The sequence below is a fragment of the Neopsephotus bourkii genome, unplaced genomic scaffold (genome assembly GCF_033783945.1).
Source record: "Neopsephotus bourkii isolate Nb327-2 ecotype Australia unplaced genomic scaffold, CSIRO-AGI_Nbou_v1 NB_31, whole genome shotgun sequence".
Taxonomy (NCBI): Eukaryota; Metazoa; Chordata; class Aves; order Psittaciformes; family Psittacidae; genus Neopsephotus; species Neopsephotus bourkii.
Window position 1 is genome coordinate 1,327,986 of NW_026900548.1, and position 20,700 is coordinate 1,348,685.

The 20,700-nt window shown below is 42.5% G+C and overlaps 1 protein-coding gene across 41 annotated transcripts in view; it reads right to left on the bottom strand.

Moving 5' to 3' along the window:
* MAP2 (microtubule associated protein 2) overlaps nucleotides 1–20,700 on the bottom strand; it is a 217,623-nt gene that overhangs the window by 14,839 nt on the left and 182,084 nt on the right. For 20 of the 41 annotated variants that reach the window (XM_061344295.1, XM_061344303.1, XM_061344440.1 and 17 more), the window contains 6 exons: nucleotides 16,068–19,838; nucleotides 15,617–15,823; nucleotides 15,075–15,209; nucleotides 11,071–11,132; nucleotides 5,807–5,957; nucleotides 3,316–3,659 (listed from right to left, as the gene is read on the bottom strand). In XM_061344295.1, the coding sequence (XP_061200279.1) occupies nucleotides 3,316–3,659; nucleotides 5,807–5,957; nucleotides 11,071–11,132; nucleotides 15,075–15,209; nucleotides 15,617–15,823; nucleotides 16,068–19,838 (4,670 nt within the window). Of the gene's footprint in view, nucleotides 1–3,315; nucleotides 3,660–5,806; nucleotides 5,958–11,070; nucleotides 11,133–15,074; nucleotides 15,210–15,616; nucleotides 15,824–16,067; nucleotides 19,851–20,700 lie in introns of all 41 variants that reach the window. The other 21 variants (XM_061344572.1, XM_061344553.1, XM_061344511.1 and 18 more) reach the window with 7 other exon arrangements.

The following is a 20,700-nucleotide window of genomic DNA, read 5'->3' on the forward strand; positions in this document are numbered from 1 at the left end:
TGCACTCTGATATAGTACAAACTCCATTCATAGACAGAATTTCAAGAAGACCAAAAATCTGAAGAGAAAAGAAAAACCCCAGTCTTGGCATCTGAAACAGAGTTCCAACCCCTTCCCCCAGTTCCTCCATGCTTCCCTTGGGCTGTCTGAGAAATAACAGATGCAAATGGTTACATTTGAAAACACAGCATTTCCTCCACAGCTGATGCAGTGTGAAAATCCATCTGAAGCCCAGCAGACATACCCATGAGCAAGTCGCCTCTGAGCTTTGCCAAGAATGATACATTTCACCGTATTCTGCTATGAAGAGAAAACCAGACGACCACCTACTGGCTGCAGCACAGAGCTGAGAAGCCCTTGTTTCTTCAGCCTGCAGAATACCAGTTAAACACATCTCAAGCCATCTATTCCTAGTAGGACCCTAATGAAGTGCAAAGTTAACTTGGTTAACTTGCTTCTACTCCTAGAAGCATGCTCCTTTTTTTTTCCCTCCTTCCTATCAAGTGAAGCTATTTCTCTTGTTTCTGAGGCTGCAAGCCAGAGCTGAAGTAAAATCAGTCTGCTGTCTGATGAGCTTTTGATGAAATTCAAGGCTCAAACACTGTTATTTCTTGATTTGTTTAGCATTCAAACATCCCCTGCTTCTTCAGTTCTGCACCTCGGCCTCTGGCAGTTTCAGAGTGAGGCTGCTTTCTCTAAAACAGCTGTAAGCTAAAAGAAGACCTTCTGCTAGGTTCAGATATGCCTCTGGTAAAAGGATAGCCTGTCTCCAGATGACGCTTTTGGGCTGCATATCTGTATTCCTTTAGTGATTTGCATGTCATGTGTATGTACTTAACATGCCCAGATATATGATGGCTTTTTGTCTGCTTATTTTTCCTGTGGTTATTGCTATCAGCACTTCCAGCTCAGGTTATAAAACTCAAGCAGCTTTCGGTTTGTTTCGTGTATCATCACTAAAAGCAGATAAGCAGGTAACAGCTCATTTCAGCCGGCACAGTATTTGCCACCAGACATTAAAGAAGTGAGCAGACACAAGGAAACAAAATCAGCTTTCATGTGTTCCTCTCACAGACCCTATGAAATTAAACTGCAGAAACTGGAGAATTAATCCTAAAACCTCTTGTCTAGACTAAGCGACTATGGCATAAAGGAGACATAAAGGAAAACTTCAGTGAGTCTCTCTCTGCTCAACCCAGAGCTCAGTGGCCACGTATCACTGGGAATTAAAAAATGCTTTAGCCTCAGGGACATTATGTCCACCCAGCAGATTTCCCCTGTGATCCCTGGAGTAGTGAAATGCCAATTTTGCTGTGCCATCCTTCACTACCCTGCAAAGACTGCAACTCTATGAAGTGTAGCTGTCTAGGCATGCCATTCACAAAGAAATACAATTGCTGTGCTCTCCCCCGAGGCCTTGTATGGCTGTTAGCAGTCCACAGAGAATACCAGAGAGGAGGAGGGCTGGCTAACATGCTGCTGGTTTTGAGCTGCAGGTCCAGCAGCTGGGCTTGTTATGAGGAATGCTAATCCAGATGCACAGGCTGAATTTGTGTTCTGAGCCTCCTGGAGCCCCTGTGCACTGTTACCATCTGCCATGCAATATGTCAAATGAGTGTTGAACTCCCCCACAAAATAATTACACAGATACTTGTCGAAAGGCAGAAGAACCTTTGCTGAGGCATTATCTTGACTTTATCTGAGTAACTGGCCACTGTCCAAAGCCTGGAAAGCAATGAATGTTAATTTACCATGAAAACAGGATCAGCTTCTAAGAGATACCTTATTGTTTACAAGATGAGCCTGGGTTTTTTCCCTGCGACACCTGCAGGAGGTTGCAATGTTAAGATTTGATCCAATTTAATATTATTTTTCTGAGACACCATTAGGCAAACCTCACTGCTGTGTATATTCCACTATGAATTAAAAATCTCACATCTAATCTGCAAGCAGTGTGCAACCCATCTTTCTGGAATGTGTGCTGGGCTGCACCCCCACAGCGTGAGCAGCAGGTCGAGGGAGGGAATTCTCTCTCTGCTGCGCTCTGGGGAGACCACCCCTACAGTCCTGATCCAGCTCTGGGGAAACAGCACTAGAGAGATGTGGAGCTGCTGGAGCGAATCCAGAGGAGGCCACGGAGATGCTGTGAGGGCTGCAGCAGCTCTGCTCTGGAGCCAGGCTGAGAGAGTCTGGCTGCTTCAGCCTGGAGAAAAGAAGACCCCTTAAGGGGAGGCCTTACAACAACTTCAGTGCCTAAAGGGACTACACGAAAGCTGGAGAGGGGCTTTGGAAAAGGGTCTGTAGGGACAAGACAAGGGGAATGGCTTTAACCTGCCAGAGGGCAGAGCTCTTAGGCAGAAGTTCTTCCCTGTGAGGGTGCTGAGGTGCTGGCACAGGGTGCCCAGAGAAGCTGTGGCTGCCCCATCCCTGGCAGTGTTCAAGGCCAGGTTGGACACAGGGGCTTGGAGCAACCTGCTCTAGTGGAAGGTGTCCCTGCCTGTGGCAGAGGGTTGGAACTGGATGAGCTTTAAGGTCCCTTCCAAGCCAAACCATTCTATGATTTTATGACTTTCCTTAACACATGTTAAGTCTTCAGCCAAAAGTTATACTCATGACAATGCGCTTCACTGCATAACTCTGCAAGGTACGAAACTATGTCTTTTTAATTGCATCGTGTCCCTGAATTCTTGTTCTTTCAGACAGTGAGAACAGAAAATCATGATCTGCCTTATTACGCATTCATCTTTTCTTATGTTACATTCAATCTCCAGTTTATACAATTTAAACCCTGTTCCTGCTTATTCAAACCCTGCAGCAAGAAAAACAGTTAAGTCTAATATCTGTCTCCTCCCATCATCTTTAACTTGGGGTGGATTTGCCAGGTTGGAGGCTGCAACCCCCATTAACATCACTCAACACAATGCACATGCAATGCGGAGTGACCCAAGAAAAGGTCATGGTAGTGTGCTATCTACTACCATCTATCTAGGTTGAATTTGAACTTGCTTGAATTAAAACAAACCTCTTCCATTTGTTGGTACTGATAAAGACTAGATAAGCAGCAACTGATGAGACTCAGGCTGAAAGTTATCTATGGCATGGAGTGCAAACTCTTACTTTGAAGTCTTCCAGCTGCTCTCAGTGAGGCACCATTAGTTTTTAGGGGACAAAATACTTTCTCAAGACTGTCCTGGCCCCTGCCTTTTATCATCACTGAAACAACCAGTGCATATGGACGACAGAAGCAGCATTTGCAAGGCAACTCAAATGGCTCCCATCCCACACCCATCCAAACATGAAAAGTGGAATCCTTACCTGCCCCCCTTTAGGCTGGTATTTGATATTATCTGTTGATCCAATTTTGGACCTGACGTTTTTGAGGTCAGGTAGAGGCTGATTAATAACCCGTAGCTGCTTTGGAGTGGCTGGAGATTTAGGAGGAGTGCGAATTATGGCAACCTTTTTCTCAGTAGGTACCAGTATGGCAGATTTGGGGGTGCCAGGAGTGTGTGGGGTCCTGGAGTAGCTGGGTGTCCCTGGAGTGCCTGGGGTACGGGAGGCATAGCTTGGTGGTGTCCCTGGGGTGATGGCAGTGGAGCCCGGAGTAGTGGGAGTCGAAGTTCCACTTTTTCCTGTTCTGCTACGAATTGGCTCTGATCCTACATGCAGGAAAAAAACTAGCATTAGACCCACAGAAATACAGCTCTTCTTCCCTATGCTCCTCCCAGTGCTGCATCCCTGTGTGCCAGGAGAGATACAGTTCTAAGATGGCTGTGCTAGTGGTAGAATGGCACATTGGATGTCTATCTCTGTGTCTTACTTTGCCCATCAACCTGTCAGGAGTTACCTTGTCATGTACGGTTGAGCTGGTAAACTCCCCATATGGTGACTGAGTTCCCTGTTCTGTAACACAGCCGTGCTTCCCACAAAGCTTGCTAAATGAGGCACAATACCACACTGATTTCCATTTTGGGTAAAGGATGAGAAGTACCCTTGGAATCTAACCTGACACTGAGGGACTCGATCTGACAATATGACTAGCCAGTAAGAACCAGCTGTCACCAGTTTCAATGGATTTGAGCATTAAACTAGAGAGTGGGAAAAATTCTGATCGTAACACTGAAACGAAAGGCTCTGAGTGCCTGGCAGCTGCTAGTCACATACCACTGCTGGTTATCCCGTGTCTGCAGCTGAATCCTGGGTCTGCAGCTGAACCCTGGGTGTGCAGCTGAACCCTGGGTCAGCATTCGGCTAATGAACAAGTCATAGCTCTGTTGTGTGGATAGGCAGATGTCCCTCACATTCAATTGCTATTTTTCACTAGTGCAGTGAAAGAAAGCAATTACAGAAGTCAACCTAGATGAAAAGTCACATTCTAGTTACACCTGCATGTGAGTTAGAAATAAATAAATATTGTAATGTTTTATAGCATGTCCACTCGGTGCTTGTGGCATTGCCAATCATTCTCACTGAGCACAGGAACAGTTTAGTAGTGGCACTGTGTTTTCTGCAGCCAGCTCTGCTCGTAACTCTCAAACACAAATAAATAAGCTGAGGAATGCTGCTTTAAGTAAACCTCCACTGAGAATACTCAGGGAGAGAAAGACCAAACCAACCCTCAAAGCCTGGAAACCCCAATGCTGGATGGGTGCATGTACATTTTCACCTCTGAAATGTTCAGGGGTTATAAATCCAATGAGCCTCTCTAGAGCATCCAGGGGGGCAGTGTCCCTGAAGGGTTTCTTTATTTCCAAACCAACCCTAAACCAGAACCTTCTCACCATACCAACTGAGACAGAAAGGGGGAATTATTTTGTTCCCCAGCTCCCTGCAGCTTTGGTATATTTATTTTTCACTCCTCAGCCCTTCACCACATTGGTAAATGCTCAATGGCCTCTCACTCCTCATCAGCAGAATGGGCTGCTGTGCCAGCTGGTGGTCACTCTGCTTACAAAGGGTCTCTGTTTTACCCTTGGAGAATCAAGCAAGAATTTCAAAGCACTTTTTCTACAGAATTTAATCATCTATTTCCCTGTAGCTCTCTTAAAAAAGATTGGTTTCTAAAGAGAGAAACCAGAGGAATTCCTATTGGAAAGCAGGGAGCTACATCCAGGTTCTGAGGCCTGTGTTGAATGCACAGAACTAAAAGTTCTGGGGTATTTGATAAAATTCTCTTTGTTCTGTGATTTCTTCTGGTTTGTGATTTGATAAGATTAGTCCTCCTAAAAGGACCTTGCTGTTTTAATATCCTAACCTCCTCCCATGAGTCACTCCAATAGCCAACATCTCAATTCCCAGCAGAGAGTTTACCCTAGTATTACGGTGCAGGGAGACCATTATGTGAAACAGCAAATTAAAGACTGTAACTACCAGGTTCCCTTTCCCAAGATCCATCAGAATATTTTAAGTTTCTTACTTCAAGTTTGTCTCATTTTTTTTACTTGTAATTTACTTTGTAAATGCCCTGTGTTAAATATCTTGCTGTTGTGGTTTAAGCCACTTGCCCAGCTCTGAATTCCCTGCAAAGGCACTTTCAGGTATCAGCAACCAGTCTGAACAGCAGTCCCAGGTCTGGGCATTGCAGAGGACAGAAAGGGTGTATCCTGTCCCTGTTTTCAAGCCCATGCTGCTCAGCACTTGGTATCTGGACAAAATCAGTCTGTGGGGCTTGATTTCCAAGAGCATACCCCAGACCTGCTCCCTGTGTAAAAGGCAAGGACACATGATGCTATAGCAGTATGACACATCTAACATGGATGGGAGACACCCACAGCAGTAGGAGAAGGTTAATATGCAAAAAACATACGGGTGGTCCGTCGTACTGAAGAGAGAGAAGCTGTGAGGGAGAGAGAATTCTCCTCTCTGTCTCGGTCTCCTGATACACCTCTTCGAGCAGGAAGGATAGAGGAAGGTCGTGGTAGAGAGGAACGCTTTTCAGGACTCTTGCTTACTCCATCCTAGTAGTAGCAACATAAAAAAGGAAGGCTTAGTTTTCAAAACTCAAAGATCAATAGGCTGTGATTTCTCTTAACCTATATAGAAGGGGAAACCTCATCCTACAGGCCCAGCTTACCACTCACACAGGAACCTGTGGGGATCCAGCTAGCTCCCATGCTCTGCATATCTCCCTAGTGCTTGTTTACTGCATCAAAACACCAGTAATCTGATATACTTAACACAGATACTCTTAGATATGAATGAATGGATTCCACATTTGTTTCTTAGTAAGAAACAAGGGGTTATTTTACTGCAAGTTGAAGTTAAAGAATTTACTCTCTGGAGCTCAGGTGTGGAATTCTTACATGAATTCACCTGCAAAGTAACTGCAGTACTGGTGCCCAGAATAGACCCCACAGAGGTGTGATTTTTTGCATTCTTCAACTGTACCTTGCACTTTTCTTTTGGAGAACAAATTTTAGCTACAGCTTATTTTTTTTGATTCAGGATTATTAATCCTGGTGTCTTATTTCCTTCCATACTTATTTTATTATGGTTAGAGCAGTGGACATGTATGTTAGAATATTTCTGAATCTATGGGACACACGGCCAAAGACAGCCTTGCATAAGCAGATAAACAAATATGATGATGGTCCCAAACAGTATAAGACACACCAAGCATAGTGTTAGCACAGAAAAATGGAAATGAAGAGTGAAAACAGTTTTTCAGTGGGGACAGTCATCAACTCAGCCTCAAGCAGATGTGAAACACAAGTGAAATGTAAACATGAAGAAGCTAGGATGGACTGCCAAACATCTCTTTCAACTGCAACTTCTTCAGCATGGTCCCACACATAGACCAGACTTGGATCCTAGAGCACTTGGCTTCTGCCCTTACTGCTGGTGATTAGAACTGTACCCTCCTACACTGGGGACTGAATTTGTTTTCAGAGAATATCAACTGATTGAAAGTTAAATTGTTTTAAACTGGGAGGGCACTTTAATACTGCTGTTCTTTGCCACTTACCCACATGCAAATGGGTGCAACTTCTCAGCAGAAGCAGATCCATATAATCAATAGAAAGAAGATATGTTCTTCTTCTGTAATTTATTTCACTTATGTTTCCTCTGGAAAATCTCCTTCAGTTTTATCCATTTTGTAGCACAAGTCTTGTAGCCTAATAATCAATTCTCGTGCCACTGGATGTAAGTAATCTCACTAAGCTTTGCAAAGAATTACTCAGATTCAGTGGGTAGAGAATGTGATCCATGGGGTTCATCTATGCATCTCCAAGCTAACTCTCTGTACCAACTCTGCTACCTTACCTTAGTATCTGATTTTGAGTAGGGCAAGCAGTCTCTTGGGCCTGCTGAGGAAGGCCGTACGTAACAACTGTCTGTATCAAGAAAAGTGGCCCTTTTAGTAGTTAAGGAGCAAGCTGAGCTGGGTCTTGGTGGGAGCAATGACTTTGCTCTAGACTTTGAGGCAGGAATCTTTGACAAAGAGGCAGTCTAGTCATGAGAAAACAAACAAAAGAAAATACAACATGAAGCTGGACAAAAAGAAAATACATGCAACATGGAGCAAAAAAAAAAAAAAAAAAAGAAAAACAAACCACCACCATAGCCCAAGCTATGAATGAATACTTTCCTTGTGTTTGGTAATAGTGTCTATGCAGTTCTGACATGCATGCAACTTTCAGTTCTGTGTTGTTGGACTGAAATCATCGAGGGCTGTACAGTTACTGATTCTAGGACGTACTTTTTTCTGCAAATTCTGTATTTGTCTTCTCTTCCTAGAACAAAACTGGTGCCATATATGGCATTTCGCTGGTACAGCTGCTGGTTGTCTGCATTAGAAACAAGTGCAAAACTACAGGAGCACCAAGAGATCCTAGGCCTTTAAAACCCAGCTGCACTTTTGAAATCTATCCCTCCAGGCTACAGTCAAGAATAAAATTGTGGGAATCTTAAAAGCAAAGTTACAGCAGTATTCCCACACTGGCAGAAGGACATGACAGCATTGCTTCTTGTGTGTACACACAAAATCCCTAATGCACCCCTTGGCAATGTAGTCCTGATTCAATCTGTATTCACACTAGATACAAAGATACAAACAGGAGCAGTCCTAACAGGTCTGTAATTACAGGATTTGGTACAGAACTTTAACCATGAAAAATCTGGCATTTAAGCAAAGTCAGACACCTAGACTTTCTCAATGCTCAGAAAAGGTGTATGAGTTACTTCTCAAGTTGTGTTTATTAGAAAATGAGAAAAGAACGGGTTATCCAACCCTGACAGGCATCTGGCTTCGGCTGCATACCCAGCCCACAGAAATCTGAGGCTGGTGTGCTCCATGTCATCCATGATATCATCAATATAATTAAAAGCTGCAGAACTGTGTAATAAACCATTCCTGTCCTACAACAGCTGAGATGACTTCTGTTGGATATCATCATCCATACCAAGTAGCAAAGCAAGAAATTAGTTCAAAGGACGGAAGTACTTCACTAGCAAGAATATATTCCTAGAATGACTTCTGCAACATACTTATGCCTATTTCTGTTAATACTCATTTCACTACCTGGGAATAAACAGAATAAAGTCATTGAAAAATTATTTTACACAGAAACTGCACAATGTGTGTTTCTGTCACATCAAAGGCCTCTCCAGACTTTGATTTGTCACAGCTCAATTTATGGGTCCCATCCACTTGTGAAACTTTGGGCCATATTTACAAACCCACTAGGGTGGTTACTGATGCTGAATTTCTGGAAGCAGAGTATCTATGTTGGGTGGCCTCAGGAAGCAGACATTCTGCAAACACCTTTCTCCTGCTTTTCTGAACTTGAGCTATAATGAAGTACACACAGTTCTAGGCCCAAATGTTCACTCAGTGTTTTTTGCCTTTTTTAACTTGTGGGTCATGCAAATGTTTCCCCTAACAAGACTGGAAAGCTTTTACAGATTAATATCCTACACATGATGTAGAGACCTTGTCCTCTTCACTCAAACTGTACACAGTGACCTCCATGAATATGTGCATCTAATGTGGATGCTAGAGATGGACAAGACTGAGATCTTTCGATGGAACAGCTGGGAGAAAGGCATGATCTTGAGCTAACACACTGCTCGAAGATTATCACAGTCTAGATGCCCTCAGTGTTATTTAGGAAGCAAGTCACTTCTTAGCATCAGCAACAGAAGCAGAATCTTGCCCAAACGGATTTCAGTGACATGGTGAAGGCTGGTAGAGCAAGTAAAGAAACCAAATGCCTCAATCCCTTCCTGTCCTTTACCCAGAAAACTGTTCTTACTGTTAGCAATACATTACCTTAGATCTTTGTTACAATTCATGTTGCTGGAAGGGCTAGCTGTCCACAGGACACATCTATATAACTCTAAGACTCAGGAATTACTCGAGTTGGGATGCAGAAACCTCACTTTATTTCAGAGGTGTTCCTAACATGACTGATGTTCTCAGCATCTCACTACCACAGGTACACAGCTCCTTCCAGCAGATGGAACTGCTCAGCCTTTCTGAACTTGTTCTGCAAAGCAACACATAAACTTGTGGTTTGAAGATAGGTAACAAAACTGACTGGGTTGGATAATCTAGCCTTATCCAGTGGAGAGGAAAAAGCTGCATGTGAAGGACATAAAAGCTGAAAATCAGGAAGAAATACAACAAAAAGAGAGGTCTTTATAAAAGCAGAGGTGAAGCCAAGGCACAGAATAGAAAATGCCTAAGGGTTGCTAACTGTAGCAATCAGAGAAGCGAAGCAAGAGGGAGGGAAAGTAAGCAGGGGACACTGCTATAGCTGATCTTTGCTGTAAGTTAAGGGGACAGCAGATAATCTGTAGCAAGCAGATAATTTCAGAGAAGGACCTTGCAACTTATATTTGGGGTACTCCATGAACACAGATGACTCTAAAAATGAGCTAGTATTGACTTCTCTTGTGAATTGATCATCCTTTAAGAAAAGACAGTAATAAACCATACTGTTGATTCAGACCAGAAACCTGTCTAGGTATTTCTTACTGTACTAGTAAAAAACCTCTAGCAGTTTTCCAGTTATGAGCTGAAATGAGTCAGACCTGAAAACCCACATGAAATCCCAGAATCCATGGCTGAATCCAGGTCTAAATTTCACAGCCTCCTCCAAAGCCTCCAATCAGTTATGCTGCTATCATCATTAAAAATTTCTTATGAGTCATAAACTATGTGTAGCACTTCATGAGGCTGATCTTTTTGTTCATCAAAGAATTGACTATCTGGTTGAAATAAATCAGCCGTGGAATACATGAGGAAATTTAGAGGGATCCTAAGGAACTATTTAATTGTTAATGCTGGCTAACGATGGCACAGTGCTGTCAGTGCTATGGATGTGTATTAGCATGTATCAGTGCCATGTAAAAACCAGTTGTATAGGGCATAGTGAAAGGAGGTTAGTTTCTTGAGTGATGGGACAGGAGGAGTGTAGGTTCAGCGTGGGAACAGAGTTTGAACGCTGCAGTATTTGCTGAAGGAAACAGCAGAAGAAAGCCAGACAGAGGGAGCAGAACAGGCTGAAGAGCAGCTTAAGGCAGGATATGTAACTGTTAGGTTGAATCACTGGCAGAAATCAGCAGTCCAGGAGATGGCCATTCAAAAAGCATTTAATCGCATATAAAATGCTACTGCCCAGTACAGGCAAGAGCTCTGCAGAATGCATGGCTACGAAACAGTGCATCATACACCCAGTGAGTCCTGGGGGAGGATTTCTGCCTATGTAGCAACTGAGCAAGGTGGCTGTATGAATCGGATGCTGCAGAAAGGGCCAAGTTACACAGTTCATCCCAGGATGACAACTGTGTGCAGCCTGTGTGCCCCTATGAATCTGCAAACTGTCATCACCTACCACTTGGGACTGTAATTCAGGTTATTCAGGAAAGGTGGTTTTAATTACTCTTTAAAATGAATAATGAATATGGCAAACAAATGCTAACTGGAACACAAGTTTTAAATGGAACACACATTTTAAATGGAACACACGTTTTAAATGGAACACACAATTACTGAATTAACACAAAAAGATCTGAAATAAGGACAAAGGAGATTATAAAGATGAATGATAAGATGATTTTACTCACTGAGAGTTTTTCCTTTGCTTGTTTAAATACACCAGGAGCCTGGTTTGTTTCACCACCTGCTGCTGAGAGACCCAAAGAAAGTCTTGAGAGTTAAAAACAATAATAATAAGCTTAATACACTTGTTAGAACAATTAAATGCCTTGAAACCACTGTGCAAATCAAGTACTTCGTGAATTACTTTCAGTGAACTGTATGCAGAAATGTACCTGCCTTAAACATGTCCTGTACTCATCATACTTGAGATAAAATGGTACTCTGCACATTTCAATGTTTTGTATCCATATTTCTTGAAGTCTAGAAACTACAGTAAAATGTTCAAGAAATAACTGACAAGCGTAAGAAGCTCTGGTTGCAATGGCAATCAGATGCCTTTGCAACCTGATTTTCAGGAGTATCCTTTAAAAATCAGGTTCCTTTTAAATAATCCACAAATGAAAATGTTGAGAGACCCTAAAATCACCAGTTTTCAAAATGTTAGGTAAACCTCCTCATGGAAAAGAGCTGCACTGCTTAATTATTATCCTAGTTGCATCAACAAGGTCCATGTACCATGGGTCAACTAAGGCCCCAGACTTCGGCAATTCAAATCCTATCTGTGATTTCAAGTATGTTAATTTAATATTTTGTTTATTTGATAGAACACAGTTTGAGGTAAGACTGTGCTCACTGACTTGGGTTCCCTCCCTTATGAAAAATTTTGGAACGAAGCAGCTTTTTGGAAAGCAGGTTATTAGTTTCACCCCAATACTGCTGCTCAGGAAGTGATCTGCCACACAAAAACTAGAGGTGAAATCTTTTGGCATCTGTGCCAGGATGTCCTTAGTAAATGTAGAGGCATGACAGTCATCACAGGTGACAGCCTTCTGACAGTAAACCCAACTGTCTTCCAACTGTAACCCAACCCTAATGCATCATACAGGACAGAGCCAATTCATTTTCTCCTTTTCTGTGCTGTTCCCAGGCATGGTGAGGAGACCCTTGGTTTTCTGCCACACTTCCCACTCTAGTTCTGCCATCTTAATAAAATACTTATTTAATAAATTGAAGGAGTAGGGGAAAAAGCTTGTGAGGAGGAAAAGAATGTAACTGCATACTTCAGTTCTGGATTCATAAGAGGGATGAGTGCAGCACAGTTCTGCATCAAATTTTACCGCATCTATTACTGCTGGGTTTGTTCTGGTTTGCATCTCTTCTAAATAATCACAAATAGCATCCTTCCTCCTTCTCTTGGCATGGAGCCCTAACCAGCCACCACTATGAAGTGGAAAGTCTAGCTGTGCTGCTTGTGTGGACTTACCTTGAGAGCACCACAACTTCTCCATCTGAACAAACCATCTCTAAAGGCACTGCTGCCAGTTTAAATACACAACAAATGTGTTCTACCTCAGGGGGTAACCCCAGAATTGAAGACAAGGAACAGAAGTGTATCACTTAGTGACTCCTACTTATAGCTAGGTAATGGTCTGAGTCTTGCCACTGTAAACACTCCTCTGATGGCACAACTGCAGTGGCATCTTACAGCCACTAACAAAACACCAGTCAAGATTGGGGTTTCATTCATGAACCTATAACAGCCAAGGCAAAGACTTTACAAGCCTTTCCTCAGAGGTGGCCATGACGTTTCTTTTTCAAATGGCCCAGGTGAGTCTCTTAAAAAGCATATCCCTTGTGGATATGGCACTGTAAGTTACCAGTATTTGCCAGTGCTCACCAGTAACATGGGGATTTTTTTCTTGTGTTGAGGGGAAATGGGAAAGATGTCATTTCCCTGGCCAATGTGTAGAAAATAGGAGCAAGTATTTTTTGTAGGCACTTATATGTTCCAATTTAAAGTCACAGTAAATGAAACATGGAGGCTTTAACTGACTGCAATAAACTCAAAAGTTATACAGACTACACTGCTCAGGGACTTTTGGTGGTGGACCATTGGCCAGGTATCACTGAAGCTGACAAGACTATTCCAAATAGACACAGTGACAGTTAAAAATGGCTTCAAGAAACAGCGCTATATTTTACATAATAGTGGGAGAGAGACAATGTCCCTCAAAATTACAGATCCTGAAAAGAGCTGGTGAAACACAAGATATTTTTCACATTGTTCACATTGTGGTGCAGTTCAAGCTCTTCTTCTTTAGAGCCCAAGCCTCAAAGTTCAGCTCTCATTACTGAAGATTTTATGCTCAATCTGGGTCCATCACTTGTTGGTTGCTTTCTATCTCAGTATTTAAATGTACCAGGAGTTCATTTTTCTATTACATTCTTCATTTTGACTAAAATATCTGCTGCACTATGTACTGGAGTGAGAGAAAAGCAGCTCTGACAGTTGCCAGGCAGCACACGTTTAAGGGCACCAGGCAGATTCCTTATGCAAGTCTACTGGGGTGACTCAGGCCTCTGCAGGACACTATGGGCCAGAAGAGTTCAGAGGAGTTACTGGTAAAGTGAAGGCAAGACAGCACCAACGACATGGCTGCAAAGGGCAGGCAAAGGTGAGAACACTACAGAGCCAACGCTTCCCCCCTCCCCCCATTTCCACAGCTTACTGAACTCCTTGGGTCTTTTGAAAGAATATGTGAATTATAGGTCATAACTTCTGAGCTGATCAAGCTGTCCTTCAGCAAACTGTAAAAGGGAGCTACAGGAATTGTTCTAATGCTTTTTAAAGATTCCTCTCTCCTCAGTACTTCTGGTCCAGGTGCAAGTTAGGACAGCCTAGAGACTGCAAACTGAGGAGGAGTCATCATAGCAGCACAGAGGGGACTGGATCAGCCTTTCCTTCCCTGGCTTCATTTCTCATGGTGGAAGCAAGAGGAAGTAAAAGGACCAGAGGAGCAAGGTGATGGGACTGAAGATTTAGTTCTGTTTTCCTAATGGAATACAATCAGGAGACAGTACAAACTTCCTACAGTTGAGGCATGACATTAAAGGTGCCCTTCCATAAGTATCTTGAGACTGATCTGAATTTGGAACAGGAGAGACTCACTGGTACAAAACTGAATGGGAATGACTTCTTAGGAAGAACACTTTTGGTACTGCACTGTGTAACTACAGGATGGGTAATCCTGTTCTTCATTTCTAAGCTATGAGAAGAGGCTTATGTAGTTCTACATTGCTGTGCATGGTTCTTCTCTTAGTAGCCCTGGTTACACTCTTGAATAACTGCACTGCAGCATGCGGCTGTGTTACATGACAGAAAACCTCGCCTCTTTTAACAATTTCTTTAAGATCACCAAAAAAGTCAAGATGTTCATCTTTCCACCCTGAACTCACAGTAACAATGAATAATATGATGAAAGTGCTGAAAATATTCTTTTTGGTTTGCTAAATAATGATACACCTATCAAGCTGGAACAGGAATCATTTGTTTCATCCTTTCATCTTCCTCTACCAAATATTAAGATTTGTGCTTGGAATGCATTCGTAGTGTGAGCCCAGATTTCTTCTCTCTCAGCTTCACGCTGCATGTGGCTGGATTCTCCCTGTGGATTTTGACTGTACAGCAGAAACATCAGTGACAGATTGGGAAGTGTCAATATAGATATCATCAATCAACAAAATATAACTCTGAAACACTTCTTATTATGCATGAGAGTAAAAGAGCAAAGTAATGGAAATGCGTCCCATGGTTGAAGCTGTCAACATTTTCCCACCAGAAAAAAAAAGCATAATTAAAAAAAAAGAACAAAATGATGAGTAGGGATTCCTACAACACCACACTATAAGCACGATGCCAAGTTACAACCACAGCACTTGGAGGTCCAAGCAATGACAAGCATACATGATCATGACCTCCAGTAAAGAAAGAAACCAAAACCAGGAAAGAAAGAAGAAAAATGATACAAGCCACAAAAAAAAAAAAAAAAAAAGCAATACTATTTGTGAAGATTGATATTCTTGGAGGAAGAAATAAAAAATAGAGAAGCTGCTATAGCCATGAGAGTTACAAAAACAAAAATGTCTATGTTTGCCAGCCACATTGCATAACTGAACAGAACGCAGTCACCTGTCTGCTTCCGTTTAACACAGGAGAGATGAGTTGGTCTAGTATATTTGATAGCAGGTTTTAAAATGATTTTCCTGGAAGGAGAGTGGGTCTGAACCTCAGTTTTTTTAGCAAGTTCAGCTTTCTTATACACTGCTATGGACAAAAAACACAAAAACATAGAATCAGGAAAAGAACCCAGCAAACAGTTTCATGACAATACATCAAGTGGCAGGCCCACTGCTCCACCACTCCAACCCAACACGTTGCTTCTACCGGGGTGAACAAAGCCTAAGTAGGAAAAGGGGGGACCACTGGTGCATTAACGTCAGGTGTGCCACCCAGTGGTCAGTGGGGATGCCTACAGTGAAATGGGGCCGGTGGAGCAGTGAGCCTTGCACATGGCTTTTCATAGAGTTGTACACTATCTCATGAGAAAGCACCACCACTAATATGGTTACGGTGCACATCTTCTACAACAGACTAACCAGATAGTACTGTACAACAGTAAAAAAGTAAATAAATAAATATATATATATTGTAATAGGGAGTGTTAAATGAACCTTTTTTCCTTCTCACTTCATCTCTGGAGAGTGTGCTAGGTTCCTTTTTAGCTATTTTCCTTTCAGGAGTAGAAATCCTGCCTCTCCCAGTTTTAAAAGGTTTCTCTTTTTTATGCTTATCGAGAGATGATCTTCGCAATTCTCTCTCTGCCTTCTCCTCTTTAGGAACAGTCTCTAACTGTTCAGTCATGATGCTCCTATCATCATCTGTAGGATCAGAGGAAATTATAACAAGAAACAAAAGATTAGTAACAAATGTTAACAATACTGAGGTGGAGCAGGGAAAAATAGTTGAAGACAGAGTAGACATTAATAGAAAAAGGCAGACTATTTTACCATTTTTCTGAAACATGCTGAGATTACTATTATAACTGTAATAATCTTGCTTTTTGATCATTATGATTTGAAAGCAAAAGTATTTAACAGACAAAACAGAAAGGATAATGCACACCTTGAGTATCTGCCCAGAGACTGTCTGTGTCCATGACGGAGTCATCAATTGTTGTTTCATCTTTGTAATCATCACACGTCTCTGTCTTGTAGTCAGTGAGCAGGATTTCTTCTCTCTGGGGTGAAGCAGGAGCTTCTGGGGAGCCCTCCTTGGGCTCAACTTGAATGTCTGCCACTTCCTCAGCCTCCAGCTCCTCTTCAGCGTGGGAGTCCCCTGTTTCAATGTCTTCCTGCTGAGTAGCAGCAAAGCGCACACTGTGAGAAGCAGATTCGCCCTCATCAACTGTTGTCTGGACCACTGTGATAAAGTCATCCTCTACTGTCACCACTGATTCAATAATGCCTTTCAGTTCAGGCAGTGCTTCTGGGCTACCCTTGGCTAGCATTTCTTCAGTAGTAGGTTTCCCAAAGTCTATTTCTGGGGGCATTTCTGATATGAGATGCTGTTTATCTTCTTTGATTTCTTCTAGCCCTACTTCTACCTCTTCTTCCTCATGTTCTTCCTGTTTTGAAGCCCCAGCTGTCACTTCACATGGCAGCAGATTTTGGACTTCCATAGGTTTCACAGCTGTATCAGGAGTCTTTTCACTTTCTTCTGCAGGCTGTGGTATGCTCTCCATCTGAATCTCAGCAGGCTCTTCCTGGAGAGGCTCAGCTTTTGGAAGGAGGAGCTCCACAGAAGGCTCCTTTGATGGTAACTGTGCAGGCAGCTCTTCATCAGATACAGGACGCTTTGCAGGTTCTGCTTTGATATCCTCTGGTTTCAAGGATTCTCCATTCAAACTTTCTTGGCCTTGGTCATGCTCTCCACTAGATTCGTAAGATTCTTCTTTATCAACTGCCTCTTGATGTACCAGATCGGGCTTAGTTACTTTTTCTTTAATTTCTGTTTCTGACAGTTTGCTGCTGTCCTTCATGTAACTAGGCTCGATCTTGGAAAGTACATCTGCATCCTTTGCTTCTCTGGACAAGATGGTCTGATCTTTCTGTTGAGTATCTTTAGGTTCAGGCTCTGCTCTTTTAACAGAGGCTTTGTCCTTCCCTGAAGGGAGAGAAGCAACCTCACTAATCTTAGCTTCTAACTGACTCTGATACTCTTGGTCAGCTCTCATTGCAGCCACTTCCATATCATGCTTTATAGCATTGTAATCTGGTTTAATTGGAGCTTCTACCTCAGCCAACTCAGGAACAACACTAAGAATCTTCTCCTCCTTCTCTATTGACAAAGAAACAGTACCTTTTTCTACTGCTGTCTTGGAAGCTGATATTCTGTCATACATGGTATCACCAGTTACAAGAACTTTATCAGCCACACTTTCCTCTTTCATTTCTAAGATTGACTCAGGTCTTGTCTTCTCTGGCTCCACACCTTTAATGAGACAGACCTCTCTAGAGTCAAGATGATCTTCATTTTTTTCTAGCACAGTATCCAGCTTCTCTCTTTTCTCCTGCTCAAAGTCCCTCGCCAGAACAGACTCACCAGTGGCATGCTGACCTAAGTCTTTTTCACTGAGGAATTCTTTGGATTTTTCAGCTGCTGCCAGTTTCACTTCTATCAGAGACAGGTCAGGAGCTAAGCCACGTCTCAGTTTCTCATCTGTGCCTTCGTAAAAGGGACAGGTTTCACTCGTCAAATTCTCACTGTCCTGAACTGGAGAAGGGAGTGGGACTGTGTACTTATTGAAAACACAGTAGCCCAAGTCTTCTAGCTGACTTTCAGCTTTGAGAGTCACGTGATTTTCATCTGTCACAGGGGGCAGGGCTGTGCTGCTGTCTTCTACAATAGTGTCAGAAGAGACTGATTTCTTCTGTGCCATCTCAGCATCTGCACTCACGGAGGCTAATCTAGATCTTGTCCCTGCTAAATCTAACATTTCGGGCAGGTCAGGAGCCAGGACAGCCCCATTTTTGTAATAATCTTTGGCCAGGAAAGGTGATTCAGCCACAGTCTCAGGCTGGACTTTTTCTTCTGCCATTGCTTTTTCTTCTTCAATATGCTCATCTTCCTCTCTACTATCAATAGGGAAACAGGGAGCCTTCTCCAGTGCTGGTGTGGTTGCTGGCAAGTAGTCATCACCTTCATCCATACTGCCACTAGTGTTAGTTAAAATATCTGATGCAAGGGGAGAAAGATCATGTGCACGACCGAAGCTAAATCCTAAAGCTATGGAATCCAGGCAGGACATGGGCAAGTTAATAGACATACTTCTCTGTTCAATTGCGGATCTGCCCCCAAGTCCCATGCTCCTACTCAGAGTTAGGTCATCTTTATTTTTACTGTGGAGTTCTCTCTTATCCCCATAGACTTTAGGGTCAATTGTGAACATTCGTTCTGTTGGGGAATTTGGTTCTTCTGACTTGTCTGGTGTAAAGCTCTGAGCCAGGGTACTGTACCCTATTTCATGAGCAGGCACACTCTGCTGCTGATCCAGTTCTGTATGCAATTCTTCCTCCTCTTCTTCTTTGTCTTCAGGTATTAGACGATCTGTCTGATAAGGCTCATAGACACTCTCTTTAGTGTCACTTAGCTCATAGTAATCACTGCCTTGTTTCAGAGCATCTGCTTTGAAGGCTTCCTCTTTCAAAGCAGAGGTTTCAAAGTACTTAGACATTCCTGATCTATCCTCCTCTTCTTTGGTTTGAGGAGCTGAAACACTTGTCTTATCTTTTTTAACATCTTTCTCTTGAGAAGCTTCCATAGTAAGAGTCTTGTCAGTGGTTAAACTTGGTGCCTTAGGGGCTCTCTCTGTTATTCTGGATAGCTGAGTGCTATCAGGGTGCTCTGTTCTCTCAAGGGTCAGTTCATGGCCTAACTTGGCTGGGAGTACCTGTGTGCTTGGCTGCACTTCCTTTTTCATGTCTACTGTTGCTAGGAGTCCACTTTGGTCCATTTCTTTTTCTGCTGTGAGAATATCAGGTGACTTTTTAGCTTCACCAGCCTTTTGAAAGTCTGCTTTGTCTAGGAAAAGGGCCTTAACTTCAGGTTCTGTGGTCAATTTACCACCATCTAATGCTCGAGCATCCCCTTTATCATAGAAGTCATACCTTTCTTCCTCATCACTCTCATCCTTGGTCATGTCCTTTTCCTCCCCCCATGCAGGGATTTTCTGGGTGCTTGGCGTTTTCAGGCCGTCTACAGTTACTGCTGAGATTTCCTGCAGAGCTAGTGTCCTGTCTTTAGTGAGATCTTTGGCAAACAGTTGGTCTGTGGGTTCTTGTTTTGTTTTGGAACTGTCTTCAAGTGGAAGCTCCTGGGGGATAGCAGGAGACAGACCTGAAGGAAGTTCACTTTTGACTCCTTCTGCCTTGAATTCTGATAGCAATAGAGAACTTTCACCATGGCTGATGGCATGATCTCGGACATCTTTAAGATCATCTTTAAATGTCATAGACATAGGTTGGTTGGATGGTGAGGGCACATCTGCAGTCCTTTCTTCTGTTTTGCTCCCTTTAGGCAGTTCAAATGACAAGTCCTTTTGTTCTTGAGAAGCAGGAGGCTTGACACCAGGTTCTGCAAAACTGGCTTCCCCTTTCTTTTGTGAATCGGTTTCCAAGAGCTGTTCTGATAGAGGTGAAGGCATTTTTTTGGTGTCTTTGCTCTGTGAATCCTTTTTATCTATAGCCTCTGTTTTTGCTGGCTGTGGAACTAAGGCATCGTATTTAGGTTGCTCACCAGTCTTAGTGTCTTTCCCAGATTCATGTTGCTTTGTGTCTAATGGTTCTGCTGCGAAAGGGCATGAGCCCTCCTGGACACGGAATTCCATCTTCGTGGCTGCAAGTAAATCTGAAGTAGTTTGTTTGGGTTTTATAACAAGATTATTTAAAGCACTTACAGGCAGGCAGTCATGTGGCTTACAACAAACAACATTTTGGTATGAATGATGGAAAGGAAAGGGAGAAAGATGCAAACATGCAGCAAGGCCATCCACTTAGAAATCTGTTTTAAAGTGTAAAATCCTAGTTTCCTTTCAATATATGAGGTCTTATAGTGAAAATGTGAGTTGAACACATATAAATATGTGACCACTGAAATGAGATGATTTCATGTGATTTCTTCATTTCGTGGTTTGTACACAACAGCAAAACCACAAGTAATCCTCACTTCCTTGGTATGCTTTGATGGACTCTTGTAGCTTATGTTAGATCTGCAATAGTCAAGTCTGCAAGATTAAGTCCAATCAATGGTATCTTTGTATGGTGCTGACAATTAAAACATACACAGTTATACATTTCTGTATCCTTTTTACATTTTTCTTCTACATGTAGCCTAAGCTAAAGAAATATTGCACACAAAAGGGTTTACAAGTGTCAGAAGAGGCTGGGGATTTACTCGTACTGATTTTTGACATTCACTCTTTGGCAAATGACAAAAATCTCACTGCTGTCATGAAACCTGTATGTGCAAATCAGCAACTGAGCTTTTAATAGTCCCAGATCTCGGAGATCTAGTCTTCAAAATGGACAGCCATTTTCAGCTCTAGCTGAAGTCAAAGAATACATGGCTTGTTTCAACGACTGTACATCAGGCCCTAATTAAATTAATTTGAAACAAAAAATGCTGCTCTTATCATCTGCCACTGTATTTTTAGGGAATAACACCTAGTCATTGGGGTTTTTTTATCCGCATTCTGTTA